The sequence below is a fragment of the Bos taurus genome, chromosome 16, assembly GCF_002263795.3.
Source record: "Bos taurus isolate L1 Dominette 01449 registration number 42190680 breed Hereford chromosome 16, ARS-UCD2.0, whole genome shotgun sequence".
NCBI classification, from domain to species: Eukaryota; Metazoa; Chordata; class Mammalia; order Artiodactyla; family Bovidae; genus Bos; species Bos taurus.
Genome location: NC_037343.1, coordinates 77193970 through 77215318, shown reverse-complemented (window position 1 = coordinate 77215318; position 21349 = coordinate 77193970). Strand labels below are relative to the sequence as shown.

The window sequence follows — 21349 nt, the reverse complement described above, 5'->3', positions numbered from 1 at the left end:
GAATCCACCTGCAATAAGGGAGACCTGGTTTCAATCCCTGGGTTGGGAAGGGCCCCTGGAGAAGGGAAAGGCTACCCACTCCAGTGTTCTGGCCTGGAGAATTCCATGGACTATACAAGTCCACAGGTCGCAAAGAGTCGGACACAACTGAGCGACTTTCACTTCACTATACACCATGGCAGGGGGGCTCTCCTGGGGGGCACAGCACTACCCTGAACAACACAGGAATATTTGGCCTCCTCGAGCTCGGGGTCCAGCAGGAGGCTGCAAGTCACACAAGTAACCATTTGGCGGCAGTGGGGTCAGCACCAAAGGAGAGTGTAGGATGCCACGTGAGTATCTCCAGGTGGAAACAGGAAGTGTGGGCTTCCCCGGGGCTCAGATGATAGAACCCACCTCTAAAGCAGGAGACTCGGGTTTGATCCCTGGGTCACAAAGATTCCCTGGAGAAGGGAATGGCAACCCACTTTAGTATTCTTGTCTGGAGAATTCCATGGACAGAGGAGCCTCGTGGGCTACAGTCTGTGGGGTAGCAGAGTCAGTCACCAGACCGGACTGAGTGACTACCATGGCCGATTACTGGGTTTCCTTCTGGTAAGAGGGAAGAGCTTTTAAGCTGCACTGGCCTGAAGTTGGGAGAGAATTTGAGACCCTTGGAACACCAGTCCCACAGGCCTAGGAGAGAGAGAACTGGCAAAAGTAGGTGAAGACTGGAGCCAGAAAAGATGTATATGGCGTAACAACAGCTCCTTTTAGCAGGGATCACTAAGTACCAGGCACTGCGCTCAGCCCCTCGTTAAATGCACTGCAATTTAACTCTTGTAGAACCAGGAATTCATATCCCTACTTTATACTTGAGAAAGTAAGGATTAGAGAAATAATGTATGAATAGGATTATGCTTCTGGAAGGAATAAAAAAGAAATTACTTTCTAGCCATTGTAATACTTGCAGTGAAAATAATTTACTTAAAAACCCCTGGTTACAAATGTGCACTTTTACATTCTTTTTCATTTTTCTCTTAAGGATTAAAAGTAGATTTAGACTCAGGTGAAGAGTGAGATGGGTGTGTAAGAAGACCGAAAAGAAGCTCAGATAAACCTCTCAATTAAAAATAAACTTTACAGACGTTCACATCTTTTTCTGAAAAATCATTCGTTTAATTCACCATTAATTGTACCAGGAATTCACATGTAATTAGAAACAGATAATGCAACAACTCTGCGGATATTTTTGAAAGTCTCGCTGCGCCACATCTTTGTTGCCACATGTGGGGTCTTCAGCCGTGTCATGTGGGATCGGATTCTCTGACCAGGGATCGACCCTGGGCTCCCTGCTCCGGGAGCATGGAGTCTTAACCACTGGACCACCAGGCAAGGCCCCGTGGACTTTTCCTTACGTAACTATTGATTCGTTTTTGGCTGTGCTGGGTCAGTGCTGCTGCACAGGTTTCTCTCGTTGTAGCAACGGGGGTTGCCCGTGAGCTTCTCCATGGTGCTTCTCTCGTCGGGGACCACAGGCTCTGGGCGCACAGACTTCAGCAGCTGCAGCACTTGGGTTCCTTAGTGGTGGTACGCGGGCTCAGCTGTCCTGAGGGGTGGAGTCTTCCCGGCCACAGAAAGAACCTGTGTCCCCTGCATTGGCCGGCGGGTGCCTAATCATTGGACCACCAGGGAAGTCCACCCCGAGGGTATTTTGTGATGGCAATCTTTGTCTCTATGTCATCATTTTGACTTGAAAGTTACTGTATCAGTTTGGTAAAGATAGCTATACCAACTAATGACACATTTAAACATCTATGGCTGGTACTGGCTTTTCTAGTTAATGTACTTTGAAATAAAACCTCAACTAGTCCCACACTATCTTGAACCTAAAATTTCCTGTGACTTATGATCGTGCATCGGAGAAGGCAATGGCACCCACTCCAGTACTCTTGCCTGGAAAATCCCATGGACAGAGGAGCCTGGTAGGCTGCAGTCCAGGGGGTCGAGAAGAGTCAGACACGACTGAGAGACTTCCCTTTCACTTTTCACTTTCATGCATTGGAGAAGGAAATGGCAACCCCTTCCAGTGTTCCTGCCTGGAGAATCCCAGGAACGGGGGAGCCTGGTGGGCTGCCGTCTATGGGGTCGCACAGAGTTGGACACGACTGAAGTGACTTAGCAGCATGATCGTGCATACACATACAGCGGGCCTACAAGTTCCTCATAAAGGTCCTAGGTTATAAAGCCGGCTCTTCTTCACCGTTTGGAATGTGATCCTGACGTGTACGGATCACTCTACCACCAGCCCAGCAGACTGTATCCCATTAAGATCTTTCAGCCTCAGAGTTTCCAGGCATGGCAGCAACTGTTACTTATTATGTGAAAAGAACATTCAAACCATCTGCACCATCAGTAGGGGTATATTACAGTGACAGGAAGAGAATCTGTTGCCTCAAGTTTAGACACTTTCAAGTTTTGAGAAATTTTTCTTATTCAAAGACAGCAAATGATGTATCAAAGAGAAGAGGGACCTGTGAAGCTGTGCCTTAGTTTAATGCATATTGAAAGACCTCCCTCTTAGGGTCTGTCAGCCCTCCATGGTCACCCCCCGACTGTTGCAATATTTAGCCATCTCCAAAAGGATAAAGAAATAATTCATGGAAACGAATTAAGAACTGTTTCTGTAGGTTGACTGTCGACAGAAATAAACAGCAGTAGAATTTAGTGGGGGTCGGGTGCAGGGAATCACAGATACGTGAAAAACTTATGGTTATTTTTAGTTTTATATTTTTATTAGGATATTATACAATTTTCAAAGCTAACAACAGAGTCTTCGTAGTATGTGTATTTGAAGCATAACAAAATAAAAGTATTTCACAAAAGTTCATATTACAGTACTATTGAAATATGAGGCATAAGATTATTCATTGGTGGGATATAAACATAATACATTCATTTTAAAGAAAAAACATTTAATATGAATAACATTTTGGTTAAAATAAATATGCAAATGTTAACAGCAACACCTGCAGTGTATACGCATACAAGCACGGTGTTTTGTAATGGAGACTATGCAGGATGGTAAGCAGTCACGGAGTGGCCATCACAGCTCACTGAACTCACCATCAGTGCACACCGCTGAGCACTTTATGTATACAGGGATACCCTTCGTCCCCCATTCCTAGGCCTCAGCACGCGGGCCAAGGTCACCCCACTGTGTGCCCTGGGGAACTGGTACCAAAGTCTGAATAAGAGTTAGAAATCAGATGTACCTTTCATTTACTGTTCCTCATTTCAAGTCAAATGTTTTATTTAATCAATACAAAATTTACTTATAAACAGAAATACAAAGAGAACATTTCATAGGTGATTATAAAACATTAAAACTTCTCATCTTCACAATTCTTTGAAATATTCAGAATTAAAATTTGTTTTGTGCACAGTGGTTTCTTCCAGAAAAATGTGAACACTGAGATTAAAAAAAAAAAAAAAAGATAAAATATCCAAGACAGAAAGTTTCCACATGTAGAAAACAATAATAGATTACCCTGATCATTAAATTCTTCCCAATTTCCTTCTAGCAGATAGGTTCACTTAAAAGTTTAAATCTCTGCTTAGAAGTCCTGTGAGGGGTCCAGCTAATGGCTTTTAGATGGATGTATTTTTAAAGATTGCAAGAAAAAGGAGCACATTTGTTCCAAGTAGAGGACATCTCATCTCCATCAGTCATATTACATTAAAATGAACAGGACACTAAGGTCAACAGAGACAATTCTCTGGAGACGCGCGTGGGGACGCCGGGGGCCCTGGGTGTCCCTGCAGCCTGGGGTGCAGAGCCGCCAGCTCTCCCCCGCCTGCACTGGGATAAATCACCCTAATTCACAACTGATACTGTAGCTGATTAAATTTAGAAAAACAAGACGTCTACACTTTGTACATTTTAAATGTTTACAAATAAAAGTATTCAAATGATTGTAAGAAAAATACTTCTATGGAAAAAACAAAACCAGCAGCTATATGGGCTGAGGGCAGGTGCTCTCTGAGCACGAGGGGTTCCCGTCGGCAGGGTCACTGGGCGGGTTCCGTGGCGGCAGGAGGTCCTTAGGTGGTGACGGCCACGCGGCCGTGTGGGAGTGGATCACCGCTAACGCGCAGGCGTCCAGGGCAAACGTCTCCAGGACGGCGGGTACTGAACTCTGCCCGCTCCAGTAAACTACACCGCCTTGGGCAGCTTCGGGCACAAACACAGTACTTAGCTAGAAGCTTCTCAACAGAGATGTTTAGCTCATAAAACTTCCGGCTGCGGTAGTGGCTAGTTTTCACTTCTTTAAACATATCCTAAATCTGCAACCTTGTCGGATGAACTGAAACGGCATCAGCGTTCACAGGCGCAGGACAACACAAACCCCTCTTCCTTTCTAACAAGACAGGGCACACACACACAGGGTAGCCCAAATTTTAAAAAGTTAAAAAAATGTTTTCCTTCCAGGAAAAGTGTTGGCATACCAAATATTCTTTTAAGGCTATAATGTTGTCAGAACATCTGAAACATTAGTGGATAAAACTCATGTACAATATAAATAGGAAAGTAACTTGAATATAAAAAACTTTCAGAAGGGGACCAATCAGAATTTCAATAAACTCTATGAATAAAAACATATGCTATATACTATAGTGCACAATCATGAGTAGAGCATTTAAATTCATAAAGGAACTGAAGTATAGTAATGCAGGATTATTCAAATAATAGTCTTCAAATGTACAAAGAGCAAGAACACACAAAAAAGCCTTGGGCAGTGTGCAACTTTGAAAATTACTATCACACCAGCCAAACAAATCCTTAACCACTTTTTAAATGGATTCATTTATACCATTTTAATGCAAGGAGAATATCAAAGATACTAAAACAAAGCAAAAAACTCTTCAGTGTCTGACTCACATTTTTGTCCCCAAATCTCTTCACATTTAATAGTCGCATTTTGAATGTATAAGCTAAGGATTTTAAATTTCTCAAATAGTTCATGAACAAAAATACAGTTCATGTGTATATTTAGCTTTAAGAATTGTATTTGAAAGTTACAATGCTAAGAACTAAAACACATACTTCAAACCTCTAAAAATAAGATAGTCACAGAAGTTTAAAACTGTGTTCATCTCACATGTCCACGTGTGACCGGACAGCACATAGGCGCGCGCTCAGATACCATCCTCGGGCTTCATCCCGATGGGGCCAAGCCAGATCGCCGGTGTTTGGCACTGAGAGTTTACCTGGACACGACTGATCAGCACAAAAACGAGCAATCATTCTACAAATTCTTTCGCCATTAAGAACCACTGTGTTGCGTCTGCTCTCCTAACATGCAATCTGACTACTCCAAAGTCACTGGGGTTTGCGGGAAGGTGACTTAAATTGGTACAAAATGAAGCTTAGATGAAAACTGGTTAAGGATTCAAAGCACGTTAGCTCTGAAGTAGGACTCTTTTAACACCCAGGAGGAGGAGGTGCGCTTTGCTCAAGAACACTCGAGCTGCGCACTCCGCCGGCCGCGCTCAGGCGCTGGCGGTGCAGGCGTGCATGCGCTTCGCCACGTCGTACACATAGGTGATGTCCGGCCGCTTCTCAGGGTCTGGGTTGATGCACATGTTCACCAGCTGTCGCAGCTGCGGAGAAGAAAACACAACCTGCTTCAGGAACCACTCCGGGTGGTGAGGTACAGGAACACGCTTTGCACAGCTCTGGGTTTACCAGGAATGCACGTGTGCTGCTAAATATTTGGCTGGAAATATGTGACCGCCATCAGTGACTTTAGTTAGTTGAAGGCTCTAAGAAGCATATTTACTGGTGAGTGTTCAGGTCAAGAGAAGAGTGTTCTCCACCATCTAGTGGCTTTCTGGTGACCTGATTATCTTTCAGCAAAGTCTAATTGGAGGATGGCAGTCACGGGAGACAGTGAGTTTTACACTCCATGTCTCCAAGTTATTAATGACTATAGATCTCTACACATTGATCTAGAATTTACTACAACAACGTTCATTTTAAGTTTAAATTTTAATAACCAGCTTGTTGTACATCGGAATTTATACAAATGTTTTTTATTATAGTAAAAGCACTCCTTCAAACTAAGAATAATAAATTATAAGCAAGGTAAGTAACAAATAGTGCTCTCTCAACTGTATGAAGTTGCACTTATGTCCTCATGTTATAGATGAGAGGACTGAGGTTTACTTATTTACATCACAGAAAAAAGTATATTTCGTTAAGAAAATATCCTTCCATCTGACCCTAGAGCCAATGACTGAAGAATAGGGCACTTGATTCTTAATTCTAATTGCTGTGATTCATGGAACCACGTGTCTTCACAATATGGTCTTTCACGACAAGCCAAATCAAGAGGAAGGACCAGACTCCTTAGCCTTCAAGTGCTGCGCTGTGCTTAGTCGCTCAGTCCTGTCCAAATCTTTGAGACTCCATGGACTGTAGCCCACCAGGCTCCTCTGTCCATGGGGATTCTCTAGGCAAGAATACGCGTTGCCATGCCCTCCTCCAGGAGATCTTCCCGACCCAGGGATTGAACCCTGGTCTCCTGCATTGGCAGGTGGATTCTTTACCATCTGAGCCACCAGGGAAGCCCTAGCATTTAAGTATGTCTTTGTAAATTACTCATAACTCCGAAAACTTGCATTACTCTTTCTCGACATAGTGGCATATAGTTAAATTATCAAATTATTGTTTGACAATTTAAATTATCAAATTACAGAGTTTTCAACTTCCACCAAGATTTTTTTCATCTGGAGGAAAAAGAAACTAATGCTAAAATCTGTGGGCTGAGTGTGTTAACAGCACAGAAGCCCACCGCCAGTGAGAAGAGTCAGCTGGAAAGAAGGTATGTGTAAGGAGGCCCCCAGGGGATGGAAAGGGAGGAGCCCATGGACGCCCGCAGGCTCAAGGCACTGTCTGGAGAGGTTTGTTTCTACATCAATTCAGGACAGAGGCTGGAGCACACGACCTGTAAGGATTCTTCCAGTGCTAACCCTCAAGTGATGTGATTCTATCAGAATGAAGCTTCACAGTCAGCTTCACTTCTGGGAGTTCAAAGATGCCGATGATAACAGCAGACCTACTGGGAGGGTCCAAGGGTGTCATGGTCTGTTGTCTGCAGTGGCACAGGGGAAGCATTCAACATCCTGAGGGGTATGGCGTACACAAGCCTTTGTGTTACAGTGATCTGAATCAGAAAGAGGTTGTTGGCATTTTACCCATTAAAATAAAAACAAATACATTCAGTTGTACACACAATAGAAGACAGGAGGAAAAGTATCTATACTGAAACTTATATATAAAAAGACACTGTTTTCCAACAGGTTACCTAGCAGTCAGAAATCTTGTTCAGAGATAAAAATGATAAAAGGAGCAGAAAGGGTAACTGTCCTACACTCATTCTATGTAACCAGGATCCAAGCAGATGCAATAGCCGGTTTTTGACTGAACAAAAGTGCCACACCCTTCAGGCTGGTCAAGAAACCTTACTTTTCCTGCCTAATAATTCAGAATACGGTTCACTTTCCAAGCGACTGTAGCGGATGCTCGGCCCTCACTTGTTTCTGCCACGAGGAGAAAGCAGCCAAGATTACAGACGATCACTGTTTAGTTTCAAATCACGACCACTGGAAAGGGATGCTACTGGGTTAAGGTGTGTCTGAGTTCCACTGAAGAGATGAGTTTCTGGGTTCTGAGAGAAAACGGTGGATACTGGGGGATGAGAAGTGGTTACCCAGAGGAGAGACACTAACATCTCAGGGACTTCATGCAGGTACTTGGAGGCTGGTCTGACTTCCAGCAGGTGAGCAGAGTGGTGAGACGCTTCAGCTTCGATCAAAGGTGTCAGCCTGCCTTGCTGTTTGAATCAGCAGAACAGAACCCATCACCACAGTCCTTGTCAAGGGATACACAATGGTGGAGCGAATATTCAAAGGTTTGAATATTCAAAAATGTGATTCTGAAGAGTATTGAGAGGTATGATACATAGCTCCTGTCAAACGCGCTAACAGCACGGGAATTTAGGGAAGACTCAGTAAGAAATATAGTTCATCCTTATGCTGCCGTTTAGTCAACTCAGTGGTGTCTGACTCTGTGACCCCATGGACTGTAGCCCGCCAGGCTCCTCCGTCCATGGGATTTCCCAGGCAAGAATACTGGAGCGGGTTGCCATTTCCTCCTCCAGGGGATCTTCCCAACCCAGGAATCAAACCTGCGTCTCTTGCACTGGCAGGCAGGTTCTTAACTGCTGAGCCACCAGGGAAGCCCCACTCATCCTAGTAACTTGGGATAAGCCAACGCCGGATATATTACTCACAGACCCTTACAGGTGATATTCCCATCATAATTCAGCAGGAGAAAACTCCATCTTCTCTGAGGGACAGAGAAGGTACACTTTCATCCTTAAAAACATGATCTGCTTGTTTCCCATCATAATTCAGCAGGAGAAAACTCCATCTTCTCTGAGGGACAGAGAAGGTACACTTTCGTCCTTAAAAACATGATCTGCTGTTTCCTTCGAAACCAGGCAGATGTGCTGCAGCCACTCTGCTGGCTGAGAGGGAAGGTGTGTTTACATGCCCTTCTGCCCTTGGTTCTGAACTTGACTTCTGTTTCTGTATTAATAACCACTAACCTGTGTCTTCTACTGTAAGTCAGCTTAAATCCTTTATGAAAAAAGGTGGACTGTAAGCATGTTATGGGAGATTTACCCAGACCCGTATTCTTAGTTTGAGGGACGTTTCTCTGATACTTGATAACTATTGGTTATTCTAAAGATACATTTCAGTAGACATATTAACCCAGCAGGGGCTGGGGGAAGGGGGAGCCAGTTTCAATAGTCTTTTGGCAAAGGAAATGGGGGGAAAAAACACAACAAATAACTACTTTTATGTTTCAAATGGCCATGGGCCAAGTTTTATGCCTTTAATAATTTTGATTTTTAAAAATGCAAAATTGTCATACCAAGTAACAATTTTAAGTTCTGCAAGTAAGGTCACTTCTCACCCTTCTTTAATGTATACGAAAGGACAGTATCTCTGGGACATGGTAGAGTTACATGTGCTTCTGACATGATGGAGACAAGGATAAAACAGTCGCCCACATAGCAGAATATAGGAATGGCATTGAGAGATGGCAGTTGGGGTTAAGCAGTCATTAATTGGAGAATGAGGAAAAACTCTTCCCTTTGCTTGACAGCCCCCAGCCTTTAATTGTTAAACAGCTAAACGTGGCCGGCTGTCTCACTCAGTGCTCTGGGCGCACTTTATGCAGTTTGGAGGCCACACTGCCGAGATGGAGGTGCTCCTAGGAATTGGCAGTTATTTCTAAGTTTCCAGGGGACAACTGGAACCCCATCTCCTGAACATGTTCAGATAAAAGGCATCTCCATGTGTCACAAGGTAACTCTGGGGCTTTGAAGTTGCTTCCGGTGCCAGAGCAGAGAGAGGACCATTTCCTGAAAGCTGTTGCTGATTTAGTTCTGCCCTTTCTCACAACTGGATCCAACTCAGAAGCTCTCTGCAGGATGGAGTGCAGGGAGCGACATCCCAAGGTCACAGAGGCATTAAGGGGCCCGGCCGGACGGGAACCGAAGCGGCCTGGCTTCAGACACCTGACTTTTAAAACTACTGCTCTCCTACCCCAGGGAAACCCCACCTGGTCTGCAGGCTCCCACACAGCCACCTGTGCACAAAGGTGGGTGACCTTCTAACAGGCAAAGGCAGGCAGGTAGGATGGCATCACGGACTCAGTGGACATGAGCTTGAGCAAGCTCCGGGAAACTGTGAAGGACCAGGAAGCCTGGCGTGCTGCAGTCCACGGGGTCGCCAAGAGTCGGACGCGAATGGGAGACTGAGCAACAACGACAACAGGCGGTCTGACTCTCAGAAGATGCCAGCTCTGACGCTGGTTCGTCTGGTTCCTAAAGTGAATGGGTCGCCCTCACAGTTCACAGCCAGCTCCCATCTAAAAACTGACCAAAAAATCTTCTCTAGGGCTCTGCCCAACATCAAGACAAGGGCCTTACGTGACACAAAACTGTTCAGATTCATATTCTGACTAGAGTGACCTCACTCATTAAAGTGACAGTGACTGCCTCCAGAGAAAATGTACTTGAGTTTTCACATGGAACCATTTTTTTATACCAGGTTAGGAATTTACACGTGACATGACGCATCCAAAAAAAAAAAAAGCCTCTACGTGTTCTATCAGACAGACATTACATAATCAAAAAGGAATAATCATCTTAGTGAGCTCTCAGTGTTAGTCTTACATTAAAAAAAAAAAACAAAAAAAAACCCTTTATCTTCCTGAAAACCTCTGCAAAAAATTACTTTAAAAATCCTGAACGACTATCCAACCTTTTGACATGATTCTAAGTACTACATTATTAAGTATGGTTAATGAAGACATCTGTTCATATAATCAGTTTAAAAATTTTTATATATATTCCTACATGTCAGGCTTTAATTTCTCATAATATTGTCAGGTAATCACTTGCTCAAAGAAATTTTGTGTTTGAATGGAGGGAATTAGCTTCCCATTTATTACTTTGTAGAAGTAATTCCCACATCAGTGGATATTAGGTTAATAAAAATAAACAGGAATAAGTAAAACATTTCATGTAAGTAAAGACATTTCATAGTTTACATTATCTTAAGAAAACTTGAATTTGCATTACTTTACACGTTTATAAAAACATGTACATGTTAAAACAACATGTGTTGTTTTTAAACTGTTTTATAGAACAAGCTAAAAATAAGGTAAAAAGTAAAGGTCTGAATTTGTAGGAGTCTTTACAAAATCAGAAGAAAAAACTTTAATTCAGATGATTAAGGGAAATTTAAAAAGCAACACAAAATTTAAATGAGAAAAGTCATATAAAGTAAAAATAAAGTGAATGCTCTGACATTTCTAAAGGATTATGAAGTCATAAGTCATATGGAAATAAATGAATATTTTCAATAAAAAAAAGAAAATGCTAATACAGACTGATCGATATGTTTGTAAAGAAATACCAAAGCATATAGGTTGGTACCAGAGATATTAAAAGGGGAGTGCTGACGGTCCCCGATGTCGGGAGATCAGCCATGTCCAGATGAAGACGAGCGTGCTGTGTGCAGCCCGGCCCTGGGTCGGGACACGACTCCCGACAGGCGACTCCCGACAGGCACGCAGGCTGGGCTCTGGGCACTGCTGCTCTCTGACCCCACCCCCGTCCCTCTGAGACCAATTACGATGCATCCGCCTCCCAGACACACCCCGTTTCCATTGAGCCCAGGACACACTGCAGCCCCCCAAAGTGGGTCTAATGCATCAACACACACTGGCTGTCCAAGCTTTAGATGTTTATACAAAATGAGGAGGTGGATTCGATGCGTAGGCCAAAGTGTCACCAGTGACTGACTTGGGAGGTGGCGGGAGGGGAGAAAGCCTTCCTACACAGAATCCTTACGAGGTGACGCGATGGCTTCAGCCCGCAGCTGATCACTCAGTGTCTTCTGAAAACTTACGGAAGTGTCTTACAGAAAGCTAATGGTTTCACAGGATCCCAGAGGATGCGTGAAATGTAGGGCACCGCTTTGGATTCGTCTTAGAGGAGCGAGTCCCCAGTGTCGCTTCAGAAGCATAAGTGAACAAAGGACCTGCTTATATATTTTTTTAAACAAAAATGAAACATTCAAAGTTTAAAGATCTACTCTTACATGGCAACTTTGAGTGAAGGAAGGTGGTCAACTGATATTATAAATGGTGGGTGTATCAAACTTCCTAAAACCGTTTTCAGGAAGGAAAATCAAATGTTCCTAATAGTGTCTGAGGCGATTAGTATTAACTTCAATAAATAATGGCACGGTTAGAGATTATATTTATTATTGTTCGATATCCTCCTACATTTTAAAGGAAAAGGTTCTTGGGACTTCCCTGGTGGTCTACTGCCGCCTCAATCCCCAGGCAGGAGGCCCAGGTTTGATCCCTGGTCAGGGGACTAGATCCTGCACGCCACAACCAAGACCTGGAGTAGTCAAAACTTTTTTAAGAAATAAAGTAAAACATTCTCATATAACTTAGCATGAATTACATAATTATCAGAACTAGAGAAATATTTGTGAAAACAGATGTACTTCCAAATATTACTTGTGCCCTATAGTGTCTCATTTAAATATTCTTATAGAATGATTAGACTGATCAAATGAATAAAAAGATTTAAATTTCAAAGTATGCAAAAATAATCTGTACCTGACACTTTTTTAAAAAATTTACGTAAAGTAGCTCTTTTCCAAGCTAAAACAAAGGTCATGTTTTTTGTTAATGAGGCAACTTTCTTAAAAAGCCTCTTTAAGCATATTCTGAATTTTATATATAAAGAGAAATTATTTGTAAGTGCCAGCTTAAAACACCAGTTATGGGGCTTCCCTGGTGGTTCAGTGGTAAAGAATCCGCCTGCCAATGCAGGAGACGTGGGTTTGATCCCCGGCCCAGGCAAGATCCACGAGCCGCGCAGCAACTAGGCCCGTGCACCACAGCTGCCGAGCCTGCGCTCTGGAGCCCCCGAGCTCTGCAACAGGCGAAGCCGCAGCGAGGAGAAGCCCATGCACTGCACCTGGAGAGTTGCCTCCATTGCAACTAGAGAACAGCCTGCGCAGCAACGAAGACCCAGCACAGCCGAAAATAAATTATTTGAAACAAAAAACCAGTTATGGTTTTTAAAGCTTTCATTCGGTACTTTCCTTAAGGGTAACCATTTGGGAAATGAAGCATCGGTAAAATTACAACACACTGTAAAAGGTTTTGTTTTTTGTTCAGCACAGCTATGGATCGATATTTCTGATACCTTATTTGAAACATGTACTTGTTTCCACATATTCCGATATGTAAAAATCATTCCTGCCCTTCTGCAAAGCTCCCTCCCTCCTTCCCTTCAGTGTGACGTGGCTGAGCCACTACCAGGCGGAAGGGTGTTCTGAGCGAACTGCAGCGCCCCCAGGGAAGCAGAGCGCGGGGAAGGGACCACATGTGACCCGAGAGCCCCCCTCGGGTGCTTCCTTTGCCCTGGCACAAGCAATGGGTGCTGAGAGGGCGCCCTGGAGTTCAGGGTTCCCTCTGATACTGCTGGGTCCCTGTCGGCTCAGGTGTGAAACAGAAATACTGCCGCAGACCTTCTTTCTTTAGCAACAAAGTTCTTATGTGGGTGAAAGAAAATGGTGATTTCACACACTGGAAAAAAAAAAAAACCTCAGTATTCCAATTTTATTTAAAGCCATATATTTATACTCTGCAATAACCTATAACTATCTGAGGTCAGTTTAGTTCAACTCAAAATATATTATTTTGTTATTCATATATAATAAAGCAGAGCAAGGACCAAGCTTTTTAATCCTTATATTGTAAATACTCTGAGGGAAAAAAATCAATACTTATGTAATCTCAAGAATAATGAAAAATGCCATGATGAGGTATCACTTTACACTGGTTAGAATAGCCATCATCAAAAAGTCCACAGATAAATGCCGGAGAGAGTGTGGAGAGAAGGAAACCCTCCTGCACTGTGGGTGGGGATGTAAATTGGAGCAGCCACTCTGCAAAACAGTATGGAGGTTCCTCAAAAAACAAAAAACGTCCAGGTATCAGAGGGAAAAGGGAGAGGACGAGGGGTCAGTTAGGAGTTTGGGATTAACAAATATAAACTGTTGTATATAAAACAGATAAGCAACAAGGATTTACTGTATAGCACAGGGAACTACACGTAATATCTTGTCACAGGTTATAATGGAAAACAATCTGGAAAATATACATGCATATAACTGAATCACTCTGCTGCACAGCTGCAACGCAACGTGTCAATCACAATGCTGCTTCAGTTTTTTTTAAAAAAAGGAATCGTGAAAATGATGCTGGAAATTCTTACTCATCTGAGTGAAGTGGTGGGGAAGAACATGTCCAGTGTGTACTGCTGAGCTGTCCTGGGAAAAAACTCTCCTCTCCTGCCTTCCATTTCTCTAACTTAAAGGGGGGCGGGGAGGGGGAGAGAAAGGGACAGTGTCTAAGAAGGAAGAAAACCATAATGGAAGAAGTAATAAAAAAGAAAGGAAAAAAAGATGATTTTTGAGGTGAACATTTATGAGACTCCATCCATTCTCTACTAGACCTTTTAGGTTGATATTTTAAAGGATTAATTGCATTATTTGAGAAGTAGTCTCATTAACTGAGTTTTAATAGAAACAGAAATTTTTCTATCTGTGGGATGGAGATATAAAGCCACAAAACAAACACTTAATGTACAAGATAGGCATTAAATAATGTGAAAAATGACTACTGTTCTAATAATTCTAATTCCAAAATTATATTTTGCTTCTTTTTTTTTTTACCTATAAAAGTAATAAGAGCTACTAAATTAGCAAGCTTTCAAAAATACAATTACAAGATAACCACAAATACTGTGTTCTGCAAAGGTCTTTGTCACTTACATTAATAGATTTAAAGTTACTAGTAAACAGATAAGCATCTGCCTAACAGTTCAGGTCACCATCCACCTCATTAAAAAGGTTGAACCACCTCACCATGTTTTAATTGGTGCTTAAATTTCTTTTTCACCAAGTACTTTTTCAAATCTTCAGTTTCTTCCTACTCTGTTTTCACAGAGCAAGATCACTCTTATTCTCTCTACTCAATTCCATTTTTAACTTTCATCTGCAAACTCTTTACTCAACTTTTCAGAACTTCCTTCCAAACCTCTGAGGCACAACTCTCTCCAACTTTTCCTGTGTCTTTTCTATTTAGGCTAGCTAGGATTTTTTAATTAAAAAAAAAAAAGCAAAGACAAATATATATTTTGTGTGGTGTTAATGCTCAGACTTTCAGATATTGATTAAAAAGAACCAGCTCAATAGAGAACCATGGTGTGCACTTTCTAAATGATTTTCAATATGACTATTCACTATTTTTTTAATCTTAGATTTTCCTGAGATAATTTAGTAAACAAGAGTGAAAAATGTATAATTCTGATGATTACGCCAGTGTCTCCCAGAGAAACTAAACACTGGAGCTGAAGGGGAACAAACCCGTCTTGTTTCCTAGTAAATGGACGTGGGCATTCTAGACATGGTATAGCTTGTTTACAAGATTGAAAAAAACCACTTGCAGGTAGTATCAATAAAAGAAACATCACAGTCCTGACCTGCCTTTTGAGTAGTTTCTTCCTCACTACCTAGAGGGTTCTGTAAGAACATTCCCTCACTCATTCCACTGACATTAATTGGCTCATTCACTCTTTTTCTCTTTTATGCCTTTAACTCACTTTCTCCGTCAACTGATCAATCACTGAACCTTTTTAGTGTGCTGGGCCCTAGAGACACACAGATGAAAAGAGTCACTGCCGTTCAGGCACAGGAGCTAGACAGGTCTGGAGGTGGAGCCACCGGGCCATGTAGACTAGATACACAGACTCGATGGAGTACGACTCAGCCGTAAAAAATTTGCCATTTGCAACAAGATAGATAAACTTGGAGGGTATTATGGTACGAGAGTAAGTCAGGAAGAGAAAGACAAATACCCTTTAAAAATTGTGACTTACTATGCTGTACACCTGAAACTTACATAATACTGTAAATCAACTATACCTCAAAGGAAAAAAAAAAGGAATTATAAAGCAGTGTGACTGCTAAGGGAAGAGGGCCTGAGAAGTGGAGAAAGGGGAGCAGGATGACTTTAAGGGGGAGGCAACGGCCAGGCTTTGTTCTAAAGAGAATGAGTTCACCTGATAAGGCACAGGGGGTGGGGCATGTCAACAAGAGGAAACAGCACCCACAGAAAGATGGGAATTCCTGGGCCTTCTGATAGAACCTGCATGGTGGAGTTCAGGAAAGAAGAGAGGGTGCTGTGACCAGAACGTCTGGGCAGCTCAACCCAGTTCAGACTATGAGGGCCCAGGGGAATCAGGACTCCCTGGACACAGTAAATATTCAAAAATTGTTTGCTGCACTGATGTTAATTTCTTCATCACCAACAATTTTTGTTGCTGTTGTTTAGTTGCTAAGTCGTGCCTGACTCTGAGGCCCCGTGGACTGACTAACCCGCCAGGCTCTTCTGTCCATGGGATTCTCCAGGCAAGAATACTGGAGTGGGCTGCCAGTTCCTTCTCCAGGGGATCTTCCTGAATTACCAACAATACTAAACTTAATTAAAACTGAGAGTTCAGGGAAAATATCCACCTTTTCAACCCAGTATTTCTATTATTAAGTACAGTAATTCCCTATTATACATGGATGAGATCACTACTAGAAAAGAATACTGATCACCAAAAATCATAAAGCTATTATTTTAGGGAGCTCTAAAATACACATTCTAAATACCAGTCATGTGCAGCTGAGATGTTTCAATCGAGAACCCTAATCATTTGCACATAATTACAATAGCACAGTTCAACAGGAAAGATCTGACAGACAACATCATTTTTCCAAAGAATACTAGCAATACTTCTCAGTTTTGGTTTCTAACGCTCACGTGAATCTATGTCTTAGATTATAAGAAATGTAAAAATCCCAAGCTCTTAAGCTCTGAGCTCTTCCCCACGGAACGCCTGTATCTGGAAATAGACCTCATAGAGCTCCTCAGGACTCCTACCAGTCGAGGCTGGTTGGAGGCACAGCTTTTATTCTCATGAACAAAAATGTTCCCTGTATGTCTCCTCTTCAGGCAGGGGCCTTAAAAATTTAGCAGTAGCTAAATCAAACTGGTAAGCTTTCAAACAGGTATCTGGTAGGAAATTAATTTTGCTTAAAAGTTTCAGTTTTCAACAGATACAGCATCAGCTGCCATCTGAGTTATAAAATTGGCACCTAATGGACTGGTCTTTTAATTAAAAGTTTACTGTTTAAAAACTATATTTCACTTTTCACTGTTTCCTAAATTTTTGCCATACTAAAAAAGAAAGAAAATTGGACTTTTAGAAGATCTAAAAGGCACACCATATAAAGGAGTACTGAAGACTCGGGTGAAGTACGGCAGTATGGCATCTGTTCAGGTTTGTTGCTACCATAAAGTCTGAATAATAATCATCCAAACAAACCGAGTTCCTGCTTATGGAGAGAAAATATTTATCAGCACATCTGCATTTCAAAGCTCTTGTTCTGGGAACTTCTCTACATGATGGAACAGATTAAAGTAAGATCATTAGTCTATATTTTTTGTAGCTCATTTCTTCCATAAGAATTAGTTTCCCTGTTTACCTATGTACTTGAGCTTTCTATTTTATTGCTGTGCAGCCACAGAATTTACCAATCTGAAGGACCATACTAGCTTCTTTTGGTAAGTACATCATATAATGCGTTTTGCTTTATACCTCGTTTCAAGACTGGTAAACTATATGGAGGGAAGTAAAAAGTGGACTCTCTTTTCCTTTCCCAACTGTGAGACCTTCTTCTGTCTGGGCCAGACTTTGATACGTGCCCCTTGGCTGAGAACCCGCGAATCCAACTTCACACTTAGCTGCAGTGAAGTAGCCCTGCAGGCAGGCCGACTTCAACCACCACCAGCGGCATCATCATTAAAATCCGGCTGGAGGTCGCCATGGTAACCGCCTGCTGAGGCTCCGCTGCTGCGCGGGCATCTCCTCATCAGCTACCATGTGAAATGCAAATGCAGACGGTCTGAAAATTAGTCAAGAGGAATAGCGGATGAGGATGCAGATACGTGAAATATTCATGCGCTTCGTGGAAGAGAGGAGACAGCGTGAATGACACAACAAAGAGCGGCCCCTGACACCCTCGCCATCATCCTGCACAACTGTTCACACCCTCCCTCGATTGTGGGCAGAGTGCTGGAGCCGGTTTTGTGAAATGCCGTATTTATATTCCACACCCAAAATAGTAATTAAAAATGGCCAACATAATAATAGCATTAACATCAAATAAAGATAACGCTTCTGAAATGACCAGCACTGTCTTGTAAGAGTTTACTCTAAGCGCCTGAACACAAGCGCTGCGAAACAAAAACATCCAAGCGTCACTGATTATCAGTGTCAAACGATCGGGGGAAAAAAGTACTTTCAACATACTAGGACCATGAGCGCTTTTTCCATATGCTAAAAATTCTTTATAGAGATTTCATTATTCAAGTTACATGGACTCAATCTTCCTTATATAAAACTAGAACCAACCGCATTCATTTTGAAATAGAGTGATAAGACCAACTGAAAGGTGAACATTGTAATTGCTTCCTTTTTTTCCCTTTGCCCCTTTCCATTTTCCTTGGGCAGAACTCCTGCTGCCCATGAGCAGGTCCCTGACACCGTAGTTTCTCTGGGTGGGTCCCCAGTGAGCTGTCCAAAGAGTTATGTGAACACATTAGTTAACCTGAGACACTGCTATTCTGCAGTATCTCCTCAAATACTGGTAAAAATCATGATGCATTAGGCAAAAATGGGAGATGTTTTGTTCAGGAGAACACTGGATGTCAGGTGGAGGCCAAACAACTCATTTCAATGGGTTCCCAAAGCAAGCAGGGACCCACACTCCGATATTCACTGGGCAACGTCTGCTAACACTTTCAGTTCCTACCAAGGCACTTTGCTACCACGTCTACAGTGATGACCTCAAACGTTTCCCATAGAAATCTGACTGCAGTGGGGAGGTGGTGATGGGACTGGCCTGGTGAGAATGAAAAGAGCACGGATAAAGCTGAAGGAACAGGGCTGAGAGAGATGCGGCTGAGAGATGTTTGCTTCCATTCTGGGAAAACAAAGGCAGGAGGGAGGTTATGCCAGAAGAGGAGGTCATAGCTGCTCTGAGACCGTGGGCATGGGGAGGGACACTGGACGTGCTGGTCACCCAGAGCCTGGGCGCCGTGTCCAGGAGGCGGTGAAGTCAGCCACTGTTCCCATTACACCCACTGTGACACTGCATGAGGTGTGGGGTTCCTCTCCATGTGATGGATGAACTGTGGGCAGCTCTTTAACAGCCAAGCCTCCGAGAGAACGAAAGTGGAATGAAGGTGTTCTCTCTGCCACCTACACTCAGCATGTGCATCATGGGATAGAGAAGGGCCCCAAATAAAATGCAAGCATTACCAAAACGAACAACGTGGACACACGAACTGAAAGATGACTTACTTCCTCTGAATAGTGGTCTGACGGGAGAGGCGGGTAGTCACACTGCTCTATCTTCTTACACAGCGAGTACAGGTTCATCTTGTCGCCATAGAAAGGACTCTGTAACGCTGCCATCTGCAAAACGCTCCCAATGAAACTGATACACTTACACGTTAACTTTAAAGGAGGTTTCATCGAGCATATGACACTGGAGGGGAGGGGATAATTACAAACATTTTAAATAAAGTTCTCCAGGCATTTGGCGTTTCATGAACATCCTTTTCAGAGAATTAGTTCATAAGTCCTAAAATGTCTTACTTCAATTTTTGGTTATTATTTTTAACATTTAAACTTTCCTAGAAGGGAGAAATGGTTAGCATAGAATTACATATACACCCGCACACACTTATGCAGCATTAACAGTATTACAAAAATAATATAACTTAGGACTCTTTGTAAATACAGTGCAATAGGAACAACTAGTGTATCTCATGACCAAACAGACGTGAATGGTGTAACATCAACCATTCAGTGGTTAAAATACAACAAACATGAAACGAGGCAAAACTGCAGTATAATCCAGGAATGGTTTAGGGACCGGTACACACAGCATTTTATCTCTCACGACAGTCTCTGCAGGAAAAGGCTATTCTGAAATAAAAAAATGTCTTCTCAATCTGAATGTTCTGATACTCAAACTAGTTCACAGTGAATCAGAACTCCTTTCCTTTTGTGACAATGTCTCAGAAACACTAAACGTGCTTAAAAGCCCTAGGAGTCATGGCCACTAATTCAAGGCATCCAAATGGATTTTTATGCGGGGTCGGGGGGGAACACTCGAAGAATGAAGGACTTTAAAAAAGACATTATCAAATTTAACTTTAAGACCAGGTTCTAACCTGACATTTCAAGTGCGAGCAAGGACTGCAGTAAGCGGGGTTACAAACTCAAGATTCAATTGAGGATGTTCGCCTCCTGTTCAAACCTCCTAAATCTCTGAACCGCAGCAGCGCGACTACAACACGGAGTGCAAGGCTGCCCCCAAGTCAGTCACCCTTTTCTACATGTGCTAATAAGTTTGATTTTGGAAGGACAATGTGTACATTCCCCAGACAGGCCAGGCGTGCGTGCAACATGCTGGGCCGAGCAGGGCTCCTCGGTGGGCGTCAGCAGGGATGGGATGAGCTGAAAATGGCTCTCATCTGTCGGGGCTGCGGCAGAGCTTAACTCCTTCCCGGCCTGGACCGCGGGGCTGGGGGATATGGGCCTGCAGAGCTGCCCACCAGCTCTTCACTGCAACTCCTGCCAAACCACCTTCAGAAGAGGTGTTCCCCATGACGAGAGATCCCCAAACCAGGTGTGTGTCCCTAAACGTGTAAAATGCTCCATCCGAGAGGACATTTCCAGAAGAGCGGTTACGATAATAATTACGTCTTCTGTTAAGATACGAGGACACTCTGTGATAAAACAGAATCTTTTAAGATGCCCCCTTAAAAAAAAAACACTGTGTGTAAACTGTTGTCTCCTTGTGTTTGCAAAAACCCTAAGTAAATGTACGTGTGTTCGTTATCATGTGCCAGGAGCTCATTACGGTACTTTTGTCTCAATACTGCAGTGTTAAAAAAAAAAAAAATCTGAACGTCCCCTAAGGAGTTAAACAGGAATAGTATATTTTCATGCATCTCCTGCTTTGACAGATGAAAAATGTCAACTGTCCTGTTTTTATTTTCAAGCTTTTGCACTATTCATCTGGTTCATTAGTGCATCTCGATGCTGCCCCTGACAGCTGCTCGCCCTCTCCTCCCAGCAGCTGAATTTTTCAGGCTAATTTGATCCTCCACACTGAGACGATCGCTAGAATGATTGACTTGCTCCCTGACCTCCAGGGTCCGACTTCCCTGATTAGTATTCTAGGGGTGTCGGAGGGACGAGAGCCCACTGTCTGTCTTCGGGGCTGGTGGCAGCTCTCTCTTTTTTTTGAACTGTAAGCCACCAACCTACAACCCTGGAAGGATGCGATTGCTGCACTGAACAATAAAGGAAATGTGTAAAACCTACTTTTCCATGTAAAGGTCCGTGTAGCCAAAGCACAGCATCTTGATTTTAATTAGTAAAGTCTACTTTGTTGCATATCAATTAAAACTGTACTGCCAGTTTTGTGTGTGTGTGTGAGGTTTCAGAAATATTTGAAAGTCTAATTTGCTGAGTTTAAATTACATTTTCAAAAAAGGATTCCCACTCCTTCG

General features: G+C 42.8%; 1 protein-coding gene across 2 annotated transcripts in view; it reads right to left on the bottom strand.

Annotated features, from left to right (window-relative positions):
• Positions 1-2752: 2752 nt before the first annotated feature.
• Positions 2753-21349, bottom strand: part of NEK7 (NIMA related kinase 7) — a 138160-nt gene continuing 119563 nt past the window's right edge. For both annotated transcript variants that reach the window (XM_003587112.6, XM_010813622.4), the window contains 2 exons: positions 19125-19238; positions 2753-5643 (listed from right to left, as the gene is read on the bottom strand). In XM_003587112.6, the coding sequence (XP_003587160.1) occupies positions 5533-5643; positions 19125-19238 (225 nt within the window). In that variant the 3' untranslated portion in view covers positions 2753-5532. The remainder of the gene's footprint in view (positions 5644-19124; positions 19239-21349) is intronic.